The sequence below is a fragment of the Vipera berus genome, assembly GCF_964194415.1.
Source record: "Vipera berus genome assembly, chromosome: 2".
Taxonomy (NCBI): Eukaryota; Metazoa; Chordata; class Lepidosauria; order Squamata; family Viperidae; genus Vipera; species Vipera berus.
Window position 1 is genome coordinate 276,678,092 of NC_138203.1, and position 20,005 is coordinate 276,698,096.

General features: G+C 43.7%; 3 protein-coding genes across 9 annotated transcripts in view; all 3 read left to right on the forward strand.

Moving 5' to 3' along the window:
- LOC308664077 (uncharacterized protein) overlaps positions 1 to 20,005 on the forward strand; it is a 102,625-nt gene that overhangs the window by 28,538 nt on the left and 54,082 nt on the right. The window lies entirely within an intron of this gene.
- Positions 629 to 4,950, forward strand: LOC308662161 (uncharacterized protein). Of its 4 annotated transcripts, none has more exons than XM_081317676.1 (2): positions 629 to 659; positions 2,975 to 4,950. In XM_081317676.1, exon 2 carries the CDS (start codon positions 3,738 to 3,740, stop codon positions 4,770 to 4,772), a length of 1,035 nt encoding a protein of 344 aa, XP_081173802.1. In that variant the 5' UTR covers positions 629 to 659; positions 2,975 to 3,737; the 3' UTR covers positions 4,773 to 4,950. The 4 variants fall into 4 exon arrangements, 3 of the variants coding, with proteins under 3 accessions (XP_081173802.1, XP_081173803.1, XP_081173804.1); XR_014025116.1 differs by lacking the exon at positions 629 to 659 and having other exon boundaries at positions 1,803 to 3,111; positions 3,738 to 4,950; XM_081317677.1 differs by lacking the exon at positions 629 to 659 and having other exon boundaries at positions 1,896 to 3,189; positions 3,738 to 4,950.
- LOC308664096 (uncharacterized protein) lies at positions 8,916 to 15,164 on the forward strand. 4 transcript variants are annotated; one of them, XM_081321094.1, is made up of 2 exons: positions 8,916 to 8,946; positions 11,262 to 13,260. In XM_081321094.1, exon 2 carries the CDS (start codon positions 12,025 to 12,027, stop codon positions 13,057 to 13,059), a length of 1,035 nt encoding a protein of 344 aa, XP_081177220.1. In that variant the 5' UTR covers positions 8,916 to 8,946; positions 11,262 to 12,024; the 3' UTR covers positions 13,060 to 13,260. The 4 variants fall into 4 exon arrangements, 3 of the variants coding, with proteins under 3 accessions (XP_081177220.1, XP_081177221.1, XP_081177222.1); XR_014025602.1 differs by lacking the exon at positions 8,916 to 8,946 and having other exon boundaries at positions 10,090 to 11,398; positions 12,025 to 15,164; XM_081321095.1 differs by lacking the exon at positions 8,916 to 8,946 and having other exon boundaries at positions 10,183 to 11,476; positions 12,025 to 13,260.

The following is a 20,005-nucleotide window of genomic DNA, read 5'->3' on the forward strand; positions in this document are numbered from 1 at the left end:
ATCCAGATTGTTGGGGGCAATTAAGCTGACTTTGTAATAATGCCGCTTGGGGGTGTGTGTGAAAGCGCTAATAAGCAGGCATATACATAGAATGAAGGCTACTGCTAAGCTTGTAAGCCGCCCTGAGTCTTCGGAGAAGGGCGGGATATAAATGGAATTTAAAAAAAAAAGTTTGTATCTTTCTCAACATCACTAACTGTGAGGGATCTAGGACTGCCAGTGGACAATCACCTAAGTAGGAGCTAGCGATGCGATGCAGCTGCAGAAAAAGTGAATGCAGTCCTACTCTGCATCTGCAGAAGGATAGCATCAAGATCGCATGAAGCGTTACTGATGAATTAATGCTGCACTTAAAATACTCCATCCAGGTTTCCTCGGGGTGCCTTCTGCAGAGACGCCAAAGGCAGAGACGGGACAAGCGTGAATTTCGGCCTCCTATCGCGAGATGTCGGTCAGGTAGGCGGCATCTGCCACTAGAAAGCGGCGTCTGTGGTGGAGGTGAGAGGAGTTGCAACCATCGAGTACTGCATTGCTAGAAAGGATGGGAGGCGAGGAGAAGATCAGAGCAACCTCCTCTTCCGGGTCACTCAAGGGGAGGAAAAATGCATGGGGGGGGGGGGCTTTTGAGCTCTTCCCGGGGTCGAAGCAGCGGCTGGCAGGTGAGTTGAGGGGCGGCTCGGAGGAGAAGCCGGGAGCGAGTCGGGCTGCTCGGTTCGGACGTTGCCAGCCGCTCCACGTTCACGAGGGTCGCCGCATCCCCGCTTGTGACTTTCCCAGCCAGCTTCTCCCAAGCAAAATCCCCGGAGAGGCTGGCAGGAGGTTGCAAGTCGCAGCCACGTGAAATTCCCTCTAACGACCCAGAGCGACTCGCTGAAGAGCTGCAGAGGAACAGCCCCCCTCCTGCCCCGCAGCCCCCCCCTCTTGGCGCAGCCCGGCTCCCCGCCTGGGGGCTCCCGGGGATTCCCGGAAGGTTGGGCACCCCCGTTCCCACGTTCCCCTCTCGCTGCTGGGGAGGGTCAGCCTGCCAGTGCCTGGAGGGGAGGAGGAGGAGGGAGAGGACGGGGGGAGCTCTGGGCTGGGAGGGAGCGAGGCTGGAGGGGAGGGCGGGGACCCTGCGAGGAGGAGCTGAATGGCGTCTGGAAGGCGGGTGAGGGAGAGCCGAGAGGCGGCCAGGTGGGCTTGGCCAATGGGCTGCCCTGTCCAGGTGGGCTTCCTTTGAGATGGAGCCCCTGAATCTGCCTCTCTTAGGTGCCCAGATTCCCTTTGCTGACTGATGCATGCCTGTTTCTCTCTGCCCATGTCAGTGAACAGCCCTGTCTGTGGAGGTTTTCAATTTAAATGTTAGTTCTCTTATGAGTTGTGTAATCTACACTGAAAATGAAGCTTTCCACTGTTTTTTACAAACAGCTTTCCAAAGAGATCAAGAGGGTTCTGTGATAATATTCAGAAAGATGAACAGAATTTCCGGTCAAGGGACAGGCCTGGGAGCTCCTATAACTGCCTGCAGGGCATTTTGGGGGAACAGAGACTGGTGTGCAGAAGAGCCAGTTTATTGGTTGGGCTGCAGAGAGGCTTCAGTTGTTGGACTAAAATGCCACATGGAGAGTTTGTGTTTGAATGATGGCACTTTTTCAAAATTGGAGTCGATTGACCTGTGTGCCAAAGTGTGAGACCAGAACAAGAAGTAACAGATGGAGACTAGAATTAGGAGAAAGTTCCTGTCAATGAGAACAATTAATGAAACATTTTGCCTCCAGACGTTGTGGATGTTTCATCATTGAAGGTTTTTAAGAAGAGATTGGACAGCCATTTGTCCAAATGATATAGGTTTCCTTCCTAAGCAGGGGATTGGACTAGAAGACCTCTGAGGTCCCTTTCAACTCTCATTATTCTCTTGCGGACCTGCTGTTTTCTTGGCAACAATGTCAGATTGAATCTGCTATTATATTTTTCTGGGATTTTTATTTTCTTAATTATATTTATAGCTAACAAGCACGGTATTTCCTATTGGCGCCCCGTATGTGTGTTAGCAAGGTTCAACTGTGGTTAATCCAGCACTTCTTAAAAAATAGCTATGGAAGACCTTTCAGGATGTTCAGTTGAACACGTTACCCACATTTACCACTTCTTCACTGTGCCTATGATTATGAAAATGCAGGAAAAGGGAGTTAGACCAATTTGGATGCTGCCAATTGTTGCACGTTTATGGTGTCTGCAGTATCCCACATTCATGATCCCCATCTGTAATCTTCCCAGCTAGCTTCTGACAAACAAAATCAATGGGTATACCGGCAGGAAATTGCAAGCCACAGTCATGTGAAATTGCCTTTAACCAGCCATGGTGATTTCTTTAACAAGTCCAGAAGAATAGTTGTAAATTGGCACTATCATGCCAATGTCCTGCTTAATGATCAGTCTGCTTAATAGCCAAGATGCCAGTCCCAATTGCAGTCATTAAGTGAGGAGTACTTCAATTGGGATGTCAGCTGAGGGATTGTGGGGAGTAGTTTTTGCCCTTATTTGTAGACGAGGACTTCCATGTGGAAATCATGCAGAGGCTTTAGGCATCCTTTCATCAGTTAAAGGCACCACACCTCTAAAAATTAGCTCAGAAGTTTTGACAGTAATCTTTTTGTTTTCAGGCTGAAAACATGAATTTTCCACATAGATATAACTACAGGTATGTGTATTTATATTACTCTTTCCATATATCTCAATTGTATAATGTATACCCCAGACTTCCAGATATATTTTATGATAACCCACAGCAGCGCTTACCATTTATGACTGATGCAAGTCAAGGGAATTTCACGATTGAATGGATCTCTGGAATGTCCAATGAATCATAATTAATGTAAGAGGTTAGCATTGTGGCATGTTTGCTTTCTAAATGTAATGTATACTTTTTCCTTTTTTTCACATCTGCAAGCATTGTATCAACAATTAAAGTTACACTTTTCTTTCAATCTTACAGACAAAGAGGATGGCAATAAGAGCACTCTGGAGAAGTGAGAATAAGTTTTGAAAAGGAAAACATATCAAGCCAGAAATCAAAATATTTTCCATTTCCTTCAGAAAATTACACAATTCTCCCATCCCAGGAAGAGAAAGGCAAGAGAAAAATCAAGAAGAGATTTCAAACTGGAAATAGTAGAGTATGCAGAACACAAGGATACGTTACATGACAAGGCGAAGGGGATTATTTTTTTGTTCAGAAAAAGTGGGAAAAATCTGGAAGTCAATGGGGAAGAAAAGGTCAATTGGATACAGGGGAGACAGCAATGCAGAACTCCCAATAGAAGGAAGAAAACAGAGGGTGAAATCAAAGCGCCACTAAGCAAGGGACCACACACATTTTTGACTTCCTCCAGCATATCATTGGTGGAAAAGCTCCAGAAATGTCACTATTGTGGCATAAACCACAAATTGCAAAAGCATAGGTGATTAGGTAGAAGAGGATCCAAACTGGAAAAAAGGCATACAAGTGCTACTAATGTAACAAAATCTTTGGTCAGAATAGCTCCCTTCTGGTTCATAAAAAGACCCACACCGGACAGATGCATTATCAGTGCTCCCAATATGGTAAATGCTTTACCAAGCAAAGTAACTCACATAGGAGAGGAACCATAGGAGTATCCAGTTTGTGATACAGGTTTCACTGTAAATTACTAAGTGGAGAAACACAAGATTTATTTATTTTTATTTTAATCTCATTTATTTTAATCCCATAATCCCAGATGACTGACACCGGAGAAAAACCCTTTGAATGTCCTGAGTGTGGGAAATGTTACAGCCACAGTTACAGTCTGGTGACACACCAGAGGACTCACACAGGAGAGAAACCCTTTGAATGTCCTGATTGTGGGAAAAGTTTCAGTCAGAATTGCCACCTGGTGACACATCAGAGGACTCACACTGGAGAGAAATTCTTTCAATGTCCTGATTGTGGGAAATCTTTCACTGCGAATTCCAACCTGGTGATACATCAGAGGACTCACACAGGAGAGAAACCCTTTGAATGTTCGGATTGTGGGAAAAGTTTTAAGAGTAATTCTGAACTGGTGAAACACCTGAGGACTCACACAGGAGAGAAACCCTTTGAATGCCCTGATTGTGGAAAAAGTTTCAGTCAGAATTCCAACCTGGTGACACACCAGAGGACGCACACAGGAGAGAAACCCTTTGAATGTCCTGAATGTGGGAAAAGTTTCAAGAACAATTCTCACCTCGTGATACACCAGAAGATTCACACTGGGGAGAAGCCACATGAGTGTCCAGTTTGTGGGAAAAGTTTCATTGCAAATTCTGATCTGGTGAACCACCAGAGGACTCACACAGGAGAGAAACCCTTTGAATGTCCCGATTGTTTGAAACATTTCAGTTTCAGTTCCAGCCTGGTTAAACATCAGAGGATTCACACAGGAGAGAAACCCTTTGAATGTCTTGAGTGTGGGAAAAGTTTCAATCAGAATTCCCACCTGGTGACACATCAGAGGACTCACACAGGAGAGAAATTCTTTCAATGTCCTGATTGTGGGAAATCTTTCACTGTGAATTCCAAACTGGTGATACACCAGAAGACTCACACAGGAGAGAAACCCTTTGAATGTTCAGATTGTGGGAAACGTTTGATGAGTAATTATGAACTGGTGAAACACCTGAGGACTCACACAGGAGAGAAACCCTTTGAATGCCCTGATTGTGGGAAAAGTTTCAGTCAGAATTCCAACCTGGTGACACACCAGAGGACTCACACAGGAGAGAAACTGTAACAGTGTCCAGATTTTGGAAAAGATTTCATTATTAGGTCTAACCTTATACATCATGTATCACACAGGGGAGAAACATTTGAAATGTCCAATTTGTGAATGATTCTTCAGGTGTAAATCATCTGTTTTTTAAAAAAGGATTTTATTGAATTTTATAGGGTTAGGGGTAAAATAGGATTGGGTTAGGGATTAGGCTTTAGGGTGGGGTTGGGATCAGGATTGGGGTTGGGATTAGGACAGGGTGGGGATCAACATTGTTGTTGACCCCAATAACACTTATTCTTTAGCAAACAGGCTATTGTCCGGGTACATATGTTCAATTAATAGTTAATATAGTAATAGATAACTGTAGAGAGTGTAATAAGTGATAATCAAAAACTAACCCTAACCCTTAATTAAAACCTCTTCATTTGTTAAGTTTTCATTTTTCCAGTATTGGGCAAATGCTATTCTCGCTGCTGTCAGTACATGCAATATTAAATATTCATTCTCCTTCTCATAATTAGATCCTAATATTCCTAACAAAAACTGGCTTAAATTCTATCTGTCTTTTAGTCATCGTTTCCAACCATGTATGAATCTTAAACCAAAACCTTTTTGCTTTAGGGCATGTACACCAGATATGATAGTAAGTACCTCGCCTTTGTTTACATTTCCAACAATTATTTGAAGTGTTTTTAAACATTTTCACTAATCTTACTGTTGTCATATGCCTTCTATAAAACATTTTATACAAGTTTTCTTTATATGAGACTGCTTTAGTAAATCTGATATTTGCATCCTATAGTTTCTGCCAGTCTTCCAAATCTATAGAATATCCAAAGTTTTTTGCCCATGTTGTCATTGTTTCTTTTACTTGTTCTGCTTCCATCTTTAAATTTAGCAGAAATGTGTAGTTTCCTAATCAAGTTTTCATCTGTTTTTAACAATGTTTGATCAAATTCTGTCTGTTCTTTATAGAATCCTGTTGTCTTTAAATCTTTTTTCATATGTTTCAATTTGCAAGTATGGCCACCATCCTAAATCAATACCTTGTCATTGTAAATCTTGTCTGTCATTCAATTTCCCTTAGTTATCCAAGATAACTTTATAAGTCACGACTTTGTCGTAGTTAATTAAATTTGGGTAAGCAAAAGCTTCCATTGTTGAAAGCCATTCAGGTAGCTTAGTATAATTTTTTTTCTTTATTCTTTCCCACTCTAAAAGAAGTATATTCTTTATAAGCTGACTTTGGAAATATCTGCGTGTTTTACTCTTCCCGTAGCATAGGAAGGCATGCCAACCAATTTCTAAGTCATGTCCCTCAAGGTACAATAGACTTTTATTTCTCAGCGTTATCCATTCTTTAAGCCATGGTAGAATAGCTGCTTGATAATATAGTCTCCAATCCGGAAGTCTAAATCCACCACTATCTTTAGCTTCTTGTAACATTTTCTCTTTAATTTGTGGTTTTTTTCCCTTGCCAAATAAATCTCAGTACTATTGCGTTTAGCTCGTCAAAAAAGACCTTTGCCAATTTTACAGGAATCGTTTGAAATAATAAGAGTATTTTCGGTAAAATGTTCATTTTCACTGTACCTATTCTTCCTAACAGTGACAGTTGGAGATTTTTCCACTGTTCCAAATCCAGTTTTATTTGTTTTAGCAGTCTTTCATAGTTATCCTCTTTTAATGTTACACATCTTGCTGTTAAATAGATTCCTAGGTACTTAACTTTTTTAGCTATTTGCAGTTTTGTCTTTTTTGTAAGTTGACTTTTCTGTTCATCTGTTAAATTCTTTGTTAATACTTTAGTCTTCTCTCTATTTATTTTCAAGCCTGCCACTTCTCCAAACTTTTCTATTGTCTCCGACAATTTAGTAGTAGTTTTAAGTGGCTCCTCCAAGACACAAACCAAATCATTCGCAAAGGCTTGTAATTTAGTGTTAGCTTGGGCCTGAAGACTCCTTCCAGGAGCTATGGAATATTGAGAGGCAAAAAGTACGTCTCGGGATGTAGGCAGGCTGTCTGGGGGACATTTCTCCTGTAAATTACACTATGCCACACAGGAAGTGCTTTGTATGCCACCATGAGTTCTTGAATGAAAAGGGAATCAATAAAATATACATTGGGGTTATTTTGTTCCAGATTCCTCCATGCAACAGAGGTCAGAGCCAATAGCTGAAATGGCCAATATCACCATCCATACCTTACTAGACCTGCATTAAAAACGGCAGTGCAGAGTGTCCCTCTAAAAAATTTAGCCTGGTGACCAGTCGGCCATGCACTTTGGTGGGATATTCTATTCTTCCCTTTTGTTTTCTTTTTAAAAATGTAGTCTAGAAACATTTCTTCTATTATATATAGGCTATCAGCCTCACTTTCTTAGGTCCTGTTTTCTAGGCCCTGATGCATTTTTTCCCCTCTGTGACTTAATGGAGTCTTCCATGCAAGAAAATTTACAGACGCACACGGCATTTCGCATCAGCAGATGTAAAGTTTCCTCCTTCAGGAATGAAGCTTCATGGTGGGTGCTCTTGGTTGCAGCCCTGACAGGCAGGAGTGTAGATGCCCCTCCTATAGCATCTCACCTGATGGTGCTTTCCTGTCCTAAATCCTTGGGAGCCAGAGGAAATCAGTCATAAAGATTTGGGGTGTAGAGAGGTTTTGATCTCCACTGAGAGTCTCCCCTAAGAAAGTGCTGGAATGTTTAGATCGGCTTTCTGCTAACTTGCGCCATCCGAGGGTTTTGCCTGCCTGGGAATAATCTACCTCCTCTGGAAACTGGGAAGGCTGCTCAGAGCTATTCAGCCCTCTAGCGAGATTTAGACTCTGCAAGAATGAAGACAAAAAGATATTACAGGTAGTCCTTGACATACAACTAAAACAGGCCAAAATTTCCATTGCTAAGCAAGACAGTTGTTGAGTGAGTTTTGCTCCATTTTATCATGTTTTCCGCAGAGTTAAGTGAATCTGACTTCCCCATTAGTTTTCCTTGTCAGAAGGTTGTAAAAGGTGATCACATGACCCTACAACTGTCAGAAGTGCACGGCAGCTGCCAAACATCTGAAATTTATCACATGACCACGGGGATGCTGCAAGAGTTGTAAATGAAAAGCGGTCACGGTTTTCATGATCATCATAACTTCAAGCGTTCACTAAACAAATAGTTGTAAGCTGAGGGTGACTTGACTAGATGTGGATGGGAACCAATATGGTAGCATGCTTCCAGGTTTGTACCGTATTTCATTATTTTAAATGATTTAAGACGAAGGGAGAGAAGGGGGGGAATAGCCAAACCTGGAACACTGGGCTCTTTAGAGCAAAATGCAATTCAGCGGTGAAAAAAGAGGTTTTACACTTTGGCATGAAAAACTAAACGCGCATCTATAGAAGATTATAGATTATAGAAGCCTTGGTGGAGCAGTGGGCTAATGCCTCCTTAAGTAACACCAGCTGCCTGCAATTAGTGGAGGTTCGCATCCCACCAGGCTCAAGGTTGACTCAGCCTTCCATCCTTCCGAGGTAGGTAAAATGAGGATCCAGATTGTTGGGGGCAATTAAGCTGACTTTGTAATAATGCCGCTTGGGGGTGTGTGTGAAAGCGCTAATAAGCAGGCATATACATAGAATGAAGGCTACTGCTAAGCTTGTAAGCCGCCCTGAGTCTTCGGAGAAGGGCGGGATATAAATGGAATTTAAAAAAAAAAGTTTGTATCTTTCTCAACATCACTAACTGTGAGGGATCTAGGACTGCCAGTGGACAATCACCTAAGTAGGAGCTAGCGATGCGATGCAGCTGCAGAAAAAGTGAATGCAGTCCTACTCTGCATCTGCAGAAGGATAGCATCAAGATCGCATGAAGCGTTACTGATGAATTAATGCTGCACTTAAAATACTCCATCCAGGTTTCCTCGGGGTGCCTTCTGCAGAGACGCCAAAGGCAGAGACGGGACAAGCGTGAATTTCGGCCTCCTATCGCGAGATGTCGGTCAGGTAGGCGGCATCTGCCACTAGAAAGCGGCGTCTGTGGTGGAGGTGAGAGGAGTTGCAACCATCGAGTACTGCATTGCTAGAAAGGATGGGAGGCGAGGAGAAGATCAGAGCAACCTCCTCTTCCGGGTCACTCAAGGGGAGGAAAAATGCATGGGGGGGGGGGCTTTTGAGCTCTTCCCGGGGTCGAAGCAGCGGCTGGCAGGTGAGTTGAGGGGCGGCTCGGAGGAGAAGCCGGGAGCGAGTCGGGCTGCTCGGTTCGGACGTTGCCAGCCGCTCCACGTTCACGAGGGTCGCCGCATCCCCGCTTGTGACTTTCCCAGCCAGCTTCTCCCAAGCAAAATCCCCGGAGAGGCTGGCAGGAGGTTGCAAGTCGCAGCCACGTGAAATTCCCTCTAACGACCCAGAGCGACTCGCTGAAGAGCTGCAGAGGAACAGCCCCCCTCCTGCCCCGCAGCCCCCCCCTCTTGGCGCAGCCCGGCTCCCCGCCTGGGGGCTCCCGGGGATTCCCGGAAGGTTGGGCACCCCCGTTCCCACGTTCCCCTCTCGCTGCTGGGGAGGGTCAGCCTGCCAGTGCCTGGAGGGGAGGAGGAGGAGGGAGAGGACGGGGGGAGCTCTGGGCTGGGAGGGAGCGAGGCTGGAGGGGAGGGCGGGGACCCTGCGAGGAGGAGCTGAATGGCGTCTGGAAGGCGGGTGAGGGAGAGCCGAGAGGCGTCCAGGTGGGCTTGGCCAATGGGCTGCCCTGTCCAGGTGGGCTTCCTTTGAGATGGAGCCCCTGAATCTGCCTCTCTTAGGTGCCCAGATTCCCTTTGCTGACTGATGCATGCCTGTTTCTCTCTGCCCATGTCAGTGAACAGCCCTGTCTGTGGAGGTTTTCAATTTAAATGTTAGTTCTCTTATGAGTTGTGTAATCTACACTGAAAATGAAGCTTTCCACTGTTTTTTACAAACAGCTTTCCAAAGAGATCAAGAGGGTTCTGTGATAATATTCAGAAAGATGAACAGAATTTCCGGTCAAGGGACAGGCCTGGGAGCTCCTATAACTGCCTGCAGGGCATTTTGGGGGAACAGAGACTGGTGTGCAGAAGAGCCAGTTTATTGGTTGGGCTGCAGAGAGGCTTCAGTTGTTGGACTAAAATGCCACATGGAGAGTTTGTGTTTGAATGATGGCACTTTTTCAAAATTGGAGTCGATTGACCTGTGTGCCAAAGTGTGAGACCAGAACAAGAAGTAACAGATGGAGACTAGAATTAGGAGAAAGTTCCTGTCAATGAGAACAATTAATGAAACATTTTGCCTCCAGACGTTGTGGATGTTTCATCATTGAAGGTTTTTAAGAAGAGATTGGACAGCCATTTGTCCAAATGATATAGGTTTCCTTCCTAAGCAGGGGATTGGACTAGAAGACCTCTGAGGTCCCTTTCAACTCTCATTATTCTCTTGCGGACCTGCTGTTTTCTTGGCAACAATGTCAGATTGAATCTGCTATTATATTTTTCTGGGATTTTTATTTTCTTAATTATATTTATAGCTAACAAGCACGGTATTTCCTATTGGCGCCCCGTATGTGTGTTAGCAAGGTTCAACTGTGGTTAATCCAGCACTTCTTAAAAAATAGCTATGGAAGACCTTTCAGGATGTTCAGTTGAACACGTTACCCACATTTACCACTTCTTCACTGTGCCTATGATTATGAAAATGCAGGAAAAGGGAGTTAGACCAATTTGGATGCTGCCAATTGTTGCACGTTTATGGTGTCTGCAGTATCCCACATTCATGATCCCCATCTGTAATCTTCCCAGCTAGCTTCTGACAAACAAAATCAATGGGTATACCGGCAGGAAATTGCAAGCCACAGTCATGTGAAATTGCCTTTAACCAGCCATGGTGATTTCTTTAACAAGTCCAGAAGAATAGTTGTAAATTGGCACTATCATGCCAATGTCCTGCTTAATGATCAGTCTGCTTAATAGCCAAGATGCCAGTCCCAATTGCAGTCATTAAGTGAGGAGTACTTCAATTGGGATGTCAGCTGAGGGATTGTGGGGAGTAGTTTTTGCCCTTATTTGTAGACGAGGACTTCCATGTGGAAATCATGCAGAGGCTTTAGGCATCCTTTCATCAGTTAAAGGCACCACACCTCTAAAAATTAGCTCAGAAGTTTTGACAGTAATCTTTTTGTTTTCAGGCTGAAAACATGAATTTTCCACATAGATATAACTACAGGTATGTGTATTTATATTACTCTTTCCATATATCTCAATTGTATAATGTATACCCCAGACTTCCAGATATATTTTATGATAACCCACAGCAGCGCTTACCATTTATGACTGATGCAAGTCAAGGGAATTTCACGATTGAATGGATCTCTGGAATGTCCAATGAATCATAATTAATGTAAGAGGTTAGCATTGTGGCATGTTTGCTTTCTAAATGTAATGTATACTTTTTCCTTTTTTTCACATCTGCAAGCATTGTATCAACAATTAAAGTTACACTTTTCTTTCAATCTTACAGACAAAGAGGATGGCAATAAGAGCACTCTGGAGAAGTGAGAATAAGTTTTGAAAAGGAAAACATATCAAGCCAGAAATCAAAATATTTTCCATTTCCTTCAGAAAATTACACAATTCTCCCATCCCAGGAAGAGAAAGGCAAGAGAAAAATCAAGAAGAGATTTCAAACTGGAAATAGTAGAGTATGCAGAACACAAGGATACGTTACATGACAAGGCGAAGGGGATTATTTTTTTGTTCAGAAAAAGTGGGAAAAATCTGGAAGTCAATGGGGAAGAAAAGGTCAATTGGATACAGGGGAGACAGCAATGCAGAACTCCCAATAGAAGGAAGAAAACAGAGGGTGAAATCAAAGCGCCACTAAGCAAGGGACCACACACATTTTTGACTTCCTCCAGCATATCATTGGTGGAAAAGCTCCAGAAATGTCACTATTGTGGCATAAACCACAAATTGCAAAAGCATAGGTGATTAGGTAGAAGAGGATCCAAACTGGAAAAAAGGCATACAAGTGCTACTAATGTAACAAAATCTTTGGTCAGAATAGCTCCCTTCTGGTTCATAAAAAGACCCACACCGGACAGATGCATTATCAGTGCTCCCAATATGGTAAATGCTTTACCAAGCAAAGTAACTCACATAGGAGAGGAACCATAGGAGTATCCAGTTTGTGATACAGGTTTCACTGTAAATTACTAAGTGGAGAAACACAAGATTTATTTATTTTTATTTTAATCTCATTTATTTTAATCCCATAATCCCAGATGACTGACACCGGAGAAAAACCCTTTGAATGTCCTGAGTGTGGGAAATGTTACAGCCACAGTTACAGTCTGGTGACACACCAGAGGACTCACACAGGAGAGAAACCCTTTGAATGTCCTGATTGTGGGAAAAGTTTCAGTCAGAATTGCCACCTGGTGACACATCAGAGGACTCACACTGGAGAGAAATTCTTTCAATGTCCTGATTGTGGGAAATCTTTCACTGCGAATTCCAACCTGGTGATACATCAGAGGACTCACACAGGAGAGAAACCCTTTGAATGTTCGGATTGTGGGAAAAGTTTTAAGAGTAATTCTGAACTGGTGAAACACCTGAGGACTCACACAGGAGAGAAACCCTTTGAATGCCCTGATTGTGGAAAAAGTTTCAGTCAGAATTCCAACCTGGTGACACACCAGAGGACGCACACAGGAGAGAAACCCTTTGAATGTCCTGAATGTGGGAAAAGTTTCAAGAACAATTCTCACCTCGTGATACACCAGAAGATTCACACTGGGGAGAAGCCACATGAGTGTCCAGTTTGTGGGAAAAGTTTCATTGCAAATTCTGATCTGGTGAACCACCAGAGGACTCACACAGGAGAGAAACCCTTTGAATGTCCCGATTGTTTGAAACATTTCAGTTTCAGTTCCAGCCTGGTTAAACATCAGAGGATTCACACAGGAGAGAAACCCTTTGAATGTCTTGAGTGTGGGAAAAGTTTCAATCAGAATTCCCACCTGGTGACACATCAGAGGACTCACACAGGAGAGAAATTCTTTCAATGTCCTGATTGTGGGAAATCTTTCACTGTGAATTCCAAACTGGTGATACACCAGAAGACTCACACAGGAGAGAAACCCTTTGAATGTTCAGATTGTGGGAAACGTTTGATGAGTAATTATGAACTGGTGAAACACCTGAGGACTCACACAGGAGAGAAACCCTTTGAATGCCCTGATTGTGGGAAAAGTTTCAGTCAGAATTCCAACCTGGTGACACACCAGAGGACTCACACAGGAGAGAAACTGTAACAGTGTCCAGATTTTGGAAAAGATTTCATTATTAGGTCTAACCTTATACATCATGTATCACACAGGGGAGAAACATTTGAAATGTCCAATTTGTGAATGATTCTTCAGGTGTAAATCATCTGTTTTTTAAAAAAGGATTTTATTGAATTTTATAGGGTTAGGGGTAAAATAGGATTGGGTTAGGGATTAGGCTTTAGGGTGGGGTTGGGATCAGGATTGGGGTTGGGATTAGGACAGGGTGGGGATCAACATTGTTGTTGACCCCAATAACACTTATTCTTTAGCAAACAGGCTATTGTCCGGGTACATATGTTCAATTAATAGTTAATATAGTAATAGATAACTGTAGAGAGTGTAATAAGTGATAATCAAAAACTAACCCTAACCCTTAATTAAAACCTCTTCATTTGTTAAGTTTTCATTTTTCCAGTATTGGGCAAATGCTATTCTCGCTGCTGTCAGTACATGCAATATTAAATATTCATTCTCCTTCTCATAATTAGATCCTAATATTCCTAACAAAAACTGGCTTAAATTCTATCTGTCTTTTAGTCATCGTTTCCAACCATGTATGAATCTTAAACCAAAACCTTTTTGCTTTAGGGCATGTACACCAGATATGATAGTAAGTACCTCGCCTTTGTTTACATTTCCAACAATTATTTGAAGTGTTTTTAAACATTTTCACTAATCTTACTGTTGTCATATGCCTTCTATAAAACATTTTATACAAGTTTTCTTTATATGAGACTGCTTTAGTAAATCTGATATTTGCATCCTATAGTTTCTGCCAGTCTTCCAAATCTATAGAATATCCAAAGTTTTTTGCCCATGTTGTCATTGTTTCTTTTACTTGTTCTGCTTCCATCTTTAAATTTAGCAGAAATGTGTAGTTTCCTAATCAAGTTTTCATCTGTTTTTAACAATGTTTGATCAAATTCTGTCTGTTCTTTATAGAATCCTGTTGTCTTTAAATCTTTTTTCATATGTTTCAATTTGCAAGTATGGCCACCATCCTAAATCAATACCTTGTCATTGTAAATCTTGTCTGTCATTCAATTTCCCTTAGTTATCCAAGATAACTTTATAAGTCACGACTTTGTCGTAGTTAATTAAATTTGGGTAAGCAAAAGCTTCCATTGTTGAAAGCCATTCAGGTAGCTTAGTATAATTTTTTTTCTTTATTCTTTCCCACTCTAAAAGAAGTATATTCTTTATAAGCTGACTTTGGAAATATCTGCGTGTTTTACTTTTCCCGTAGCATAGGAAGGCATGCCAACCAATTTCTAAGTCATGTCCCTCAAGGTACAATAGACCTTTATTTCTCAGCGTTATCCATTCTTTAAGCCATGGTAGAATAGCTGCTTGATAATATAGTCTCCAATCCGGAAGTCTAAATCCACCACTATCTTTAGCTTCTTGTAACATTTTCACTTTAATTTGTGGTTTTTTCCCTTGCCAAATAAATCTCAGTACTATTGCGTTTAGCTCGTCAAAAAAGACCTTTGCCAATTTTACAGGAATCGTTTGAAATAATAAGAGTATTTTCGGTAAAATGTTCATTTTCACTGTACCTATTCTTCCTAACAGTGACAGTTGGAGATTTTTCCACTGTTCCAAATCCAGTTTTATTTGTTTTAGCAGTCTTTCATAGTTATCCTCTTTTAATGTTACACATCTTGCTGTTAAATAGATTCCTAGGTACTTAACTTTTTTTAGCTATTTGCAGTTTTGTCTTTTTTGTAAGTTGACTTTTCTGTTTAACTGTTAAATTCTTTGTTAATACTTTAGTCTTCTCTCTATTTATTTTCAAGCCTGCCACTTCTCCAAACTTTTCTATTGTCTCCGACAATTTAGTAGTAGTTTTAAGTGGCTCCTCCAAGACACAAACCAAATCATTCGCAAAGGCTTGTAATTTAGTGTTAGCTTGGGCCTGAAGACTCCTTCCAGGAGCTATGGAATATTGAGAGGCAAAAAGTACGTCTCGGGATGTAGGCAGGCTGTCTGGGGGACATTTCTCCTGTAAATTACACTATGCCACACAGGAAGTGCTTTGTATGCCACCATGAGTTCTTGAATGAAAAGGGAATCAATAAAATATACATTGGGGTTATTTTGTTCCAGATTCCTCCATGCAACAGAGGTCAGAGCCAATAGCTGAAATGGCCAATATCACCATCCATACCTTACTAGACCTGCATTAAAAACGGCAGTGCAGAGTGTCCCTCTAAAAAATTTAGCCTGGTGACCAGTCGGCCATGCACTTTGGTGGGATATTCTATTCTTCCCTTTTGTTTTCTTTTTAAAAATGTAGTCTAGAAACATTTCTTCTATTATATATAGGCTATCAGCCTCACTTTCTTAGGTCCTGTTTTCTAGGCCCTGATGCATTTTTTCCCCTCTGTGACTTAATGGAGTCTTCCATGCAAGAAAATTTACAGACGCACACGGCATTTCGCATCAGCAGATGTAAAGTTTCCTCCTTCAGGAATGAAGCTTCATGGTGGGTGCTCTTGGTTGCAGCCCTGACAGGCAGGAGTGTAGATGCCCCTCCTATAGCATCTCACCTGATGGTGCTTTCCTGTCCTAAATCCTTGGGAGCCAGAGGAAATCAGTCATAAAGATTTGGGGTGTAGAGAGGTTTTGATCTCCACTGAGAGTCTCCCCTAAGAAAGTGCTGGAATGTTTAGATCGGCTTTCTGCTAACTTGCGCCATCCGAGGGTTTTGCCTGCCTGGGAATAATCTACCTCCTCTGGAAATTGGGAAGGCTGCTCAGAGCTATTCAGCCCTCTAGTGAGATTTAGACTCTTGAAGAATGAAGACAAAAAGATATTACAGGTAGTCCTTGACATACAACTAAAACAGCCCAAAATTTCCATTGCTAAGCAAGACAGTTGTTGAGTGAGTTTTGCTCCATTTTATCATGTTTTCCGCAGAGTTGTTAAGTGAATCTGACTTCCCCATTAGTTTTCCTTGTCAGAAGGTTGTAAAAGGTGATCACATGACCCTACAACTGTCAGAAGTGCATGGCAGCTGCCAAACATCTGAAATTTATCACATGACCACGGGGATGCTGCAAGAGTTGTAAGAATGAAAAGCGGTCACGGTTTTCATGATCATCATAACTTCAAGTGTTCACTAAACAAATAGTTGTAAGCTGAGGGTGACTTGACTAGATGTGGATGGGAACCAATATGGTAGCATGCTTCCAGGTTTGTACCGTATTTCATTATTTTAAATGATTTAAGACGAAGGGAGAGAAGGGGGGGGGGAATAGCCAAACATGGAACACTGGGCTCTTTAGTGCGAAATGCAATTCAGCGGTGAAAAAACAGGAGGTTTTACACTTTGGCATGAAAAACTAAATGCGCATCTATAGAAGATTATAGATTATAGAAGCCTTGGTGGAGCAGTGGGCTAATGCCTCCTTAAGTAACACCAGCTGCCTGCAATTAGTGCAGGTTCGAGTCCCACCAGGCTCAAGGTTGACTCAGCCTTCCATCCTTCCGAGGTAGGTAAAATGAGGACCCAGATTGTTGGGGGCAATTAAGCTGACTTTCTAATAATGCCGCTTGGGGGTGTGTGTGAAAGCCCTAATAAGCAGGCATATACATAGAATGAAGGCTACTGCTAAGCTTGTAAGCCGCCCTGCGTCTTCGGAGAAGGGCGGGATATAAATGGAATTTAAAAAAAAGAGTTTGTATCTTTCTCAACATCACTGTGAGGGATCTAGGACTGCCAGTGGACAATTTAATTTAATTTAATTTATTAATATTTCTATACCGCCCTTCTCCCGAAGGACTCAGGGCGGTGTACAGAGCAAGAATAAAACGCAGAGATTTACAAAAGATAAAAGGTAATTAAATACATGCCCAATTAAAAATACAGTTAATACATACTAAAAAACCCCAATAAAAATAGTAAAAAACCCCACCAATCCCCCCTCAGGCCAGGCCGGCTTGCTCGAACAAGTATGTTTTCAGATCGCGGCGAAAGGAGCGAAGATCGGGCGCCGTCCGGAGCTCAACCGGTAACTGGTTCCATAGCTCCGGGGCGCCCACAGAGAAGGATCTCCCCCTGGGGGCCACCAGTCGACATTCTCTGACCGGTGGCACCCTGAGGAGGCCTCTCTGTGGGAACGCACAGGGCGGAGGGAAGTAGACGCTGGCAGCAGGTGTTCCCTAAGGTACTCCGGACCGCTGCCATGTAGGGCTTTAAACACCATTACTAGCACCTTGAATCTCACCCGGAAGACAACTGGTAACCAATGCAGCTCACGGAGCAGAGGTGTAACATGGGAGTATCGGGAGACTCCCAACACAACTCTCGCGGCTGCATTCTGTACCAGTTGGAGCCTCCGGGTGGTCCTCAAGGGCAGCCCCATGTAGAGAGCGTTGCAGTAGTCTAGACGAGAGGTCACGAGCGCGTGAGTGACCGTGCATAAATCATCCCGGCTTAGATAGGGCCGCAACTGGCGCACCAGGCGAACCTGGGCGAAAGCCCCCCTAGTCACAGCCACCATGTGATCTTCCAAGGTGAGCCATGAATCTAGGAGGACTCCCAAGTTGCGAGCCCTATCTACGGGGGGGGGGGGTGGGTAATAATCACCTAAGCAGGAGCTAGCGATGCCACGCAGCAGCAGAAAAAGTGAATGCAGTCCTACTCTGCCTCTGCAGAAGGATAGCATCAAGATCACATGAAGCGTTACTGATGGATTACTGCTGCACTTAAAATACTCCATCCAGGTTTCCTCGGGGTGCCTTCTGTAGAGACGCCAAAGGCAGAGACGGGACAAGCGTGACTTTCGGCCTCCTATCGCGAGATGTCGGTCAGATAGGCGGCATCTGCCACCAGAAAACGGCGTTGGTGGTGCAGGTGAGAGGAGTTGCAACCATCGAGTACTGCATTGCTAGAAAGGATGGGAGGCGAGGAGAAGATCAGAGCAACCTCCTCTTCCGGGTCACTCAAGGGGAGGAAAAAGGCGTGCTGGAGGCTTTTGAGCTCTTCCCGGGGTCGAAGCAGCGGCTGGTAGGTGAGTTGAGGGGCGGCTCGGAGGAGAAGCCGGGAGCGAGTCGGGCTGCTCGGTTCGGACGTTGCCAGCCGCTCCACATTCACGAGGGTCGCCGCATCCCCGCTTGTGACTTTCCCAGCCAGCTTCTCCCAAGCAAAATCCCCGGAGAGGCTGGCAGGAGGTTGCGAGTCGCAGCCACGTGAAATTCCCTCGAACGACCCAGAGCGACTCGCTGAAGAGCTGCAGAGGAACAGCCCCCCTCCTGCCCCGCAGCCCCCCCTCTTGGCGCAGCCCGGCTCCCCCCTGGGGGCTCCCGGGGATTCCCGGAAGGTTGGGCACCCCCGTTCCCACGTTCCCCTCTCGCTGCTGGGGAGGGTCAGCCTGCCAGTGCCTGGAGGGGAGGAGGAGGAGGGAGAGGACGGGGGGAGCTCTGGGCTGGGAGGGAGCGAGGCTGGAGGGGAGGGCGGGGACCCTGCGAGGAGGAGCCGAATGGCGTCTGGAAGGCGGGTGAGGGAGAGCCGAGAGGCGTCCAGGTGGGCTTGGCCAATGGGCTGCCCTGTCCAGGTGGGCTTCCTTTGAGATGGAGCTGTTAAATCTCCCTCTTACGTGCCTAGATTCCCCCTCTGGTGACTGCTGCGTCCCTGTTTCTCTCTGCCCATATCAGTGAACAGCCCTGTCTGCAGAGTCGTTCAATATTAATTTTAGTTATTTTATGAGCTGTGTAATCTTCCCTGAAAAAGAAGCTTTCCACTGTTTTTACAAACAGCTTTCCAAAGAGATCAAGGGGGTTCTGTGATAATATTCAGAAAGATGAACAGAATTTCCGGTCAAGAAACAGGCCTGGGAGCTCCAATAACTGCCTGCAGGGCATTTGGGGGAACAGAGACTGGTGTGCAGAAGAGCCAGTTTATTGGTTGGGCTGCAGAGAGGACTAAAATGCCCCATGGACAGTTTGTGTTTGAATGATGGCACTTTTTCAAAATTGGAGGGACTGTCACATAGAAGAGGCAATTGACCTGTGCGTAACAGATGGAGTAACAGATGGAGACTAGAATTAGGAGAAAGTTCCTGTCAATGAGAACAATTAATGAAACATTTTGCCTCCAGACGTTGTGGGTGTTTCATCATTGGAGGTTTTTAAGAAGAAATTGGGTAACCATTTGTCCACAATGATATAAGTTTCCTACCTAAATGAGATTGGACTAGAAGATCTCCGAGGTCCCTTTCAACTCCCATTATTCTCTTGTGGACCTGTTTTTTGTTTCCCCCCCCAACAATATCAGAATGATCTGCCACTGGTCTCATCTTTGATTTTTGTTTTTTTACTAACATACCTAGCCAACAAGCATAGTATGTGCTATAGGCACCCCATCCATGTATTAACAAGGTTCAACTGTGATGAAATAGCACTTTTCAAAAAAAAAAGCTATTGGGGACCTTTTGGGATGTTCAGTTGTAGGGGTAGTCCTCATTTACCACTTGTTCACTGAGCCCATGGTTATGAAGATGCAGGAAAAGGGAGTTGCACCAATTCGGGTGCTGCCAACCGTTGCACATTTATGACGGCCACAACATCCCACACTCATGACCCCCATTTGTAACCTTCCCAGCAAGCAAAAATCAATGGGTATACTGACAGGAAATTGCAAACCACAGTCATGTAAAATTGCCTTTAACAACCTATGGTGATTTGTTTAACAACTGCAGAGGAACTGATATAAGTTGGCTCTATAATGTGATATCATGCTTAATGATCAGGCCACTTAGTGACACAGATGCCAGGCTGGGATGTCAGCAGAGGGGTTGTGGAGAGCATTTTCTGCCCTTACTTGGAGCTGAAGATTTCCATGGGCAAAATCAGTGCTTCAAATCTTGCAGAGGCTTTAGGCATCATTTCATCAGTTAAAGCCCCCACATCTCTAAAATCTCTGTAA

What these genes read in the sequence shown, in the direction of transcription:
- LOC308662161 (XM_081317676.1), top strand. Translation starts at nt 3,738, where the DNA reads ATGACTGACACCGGAGAAAAACCCTTTGAATGTCCTGAGTGTGGGAAA.
- LOC308664096 (XM_081321094.1), top strand. Translation starts at nt 12,025, where the DNA reads ATGACTGACACCGGAGAAAAACCCTTTGAATGTCCTGAGTGTGGGAAA.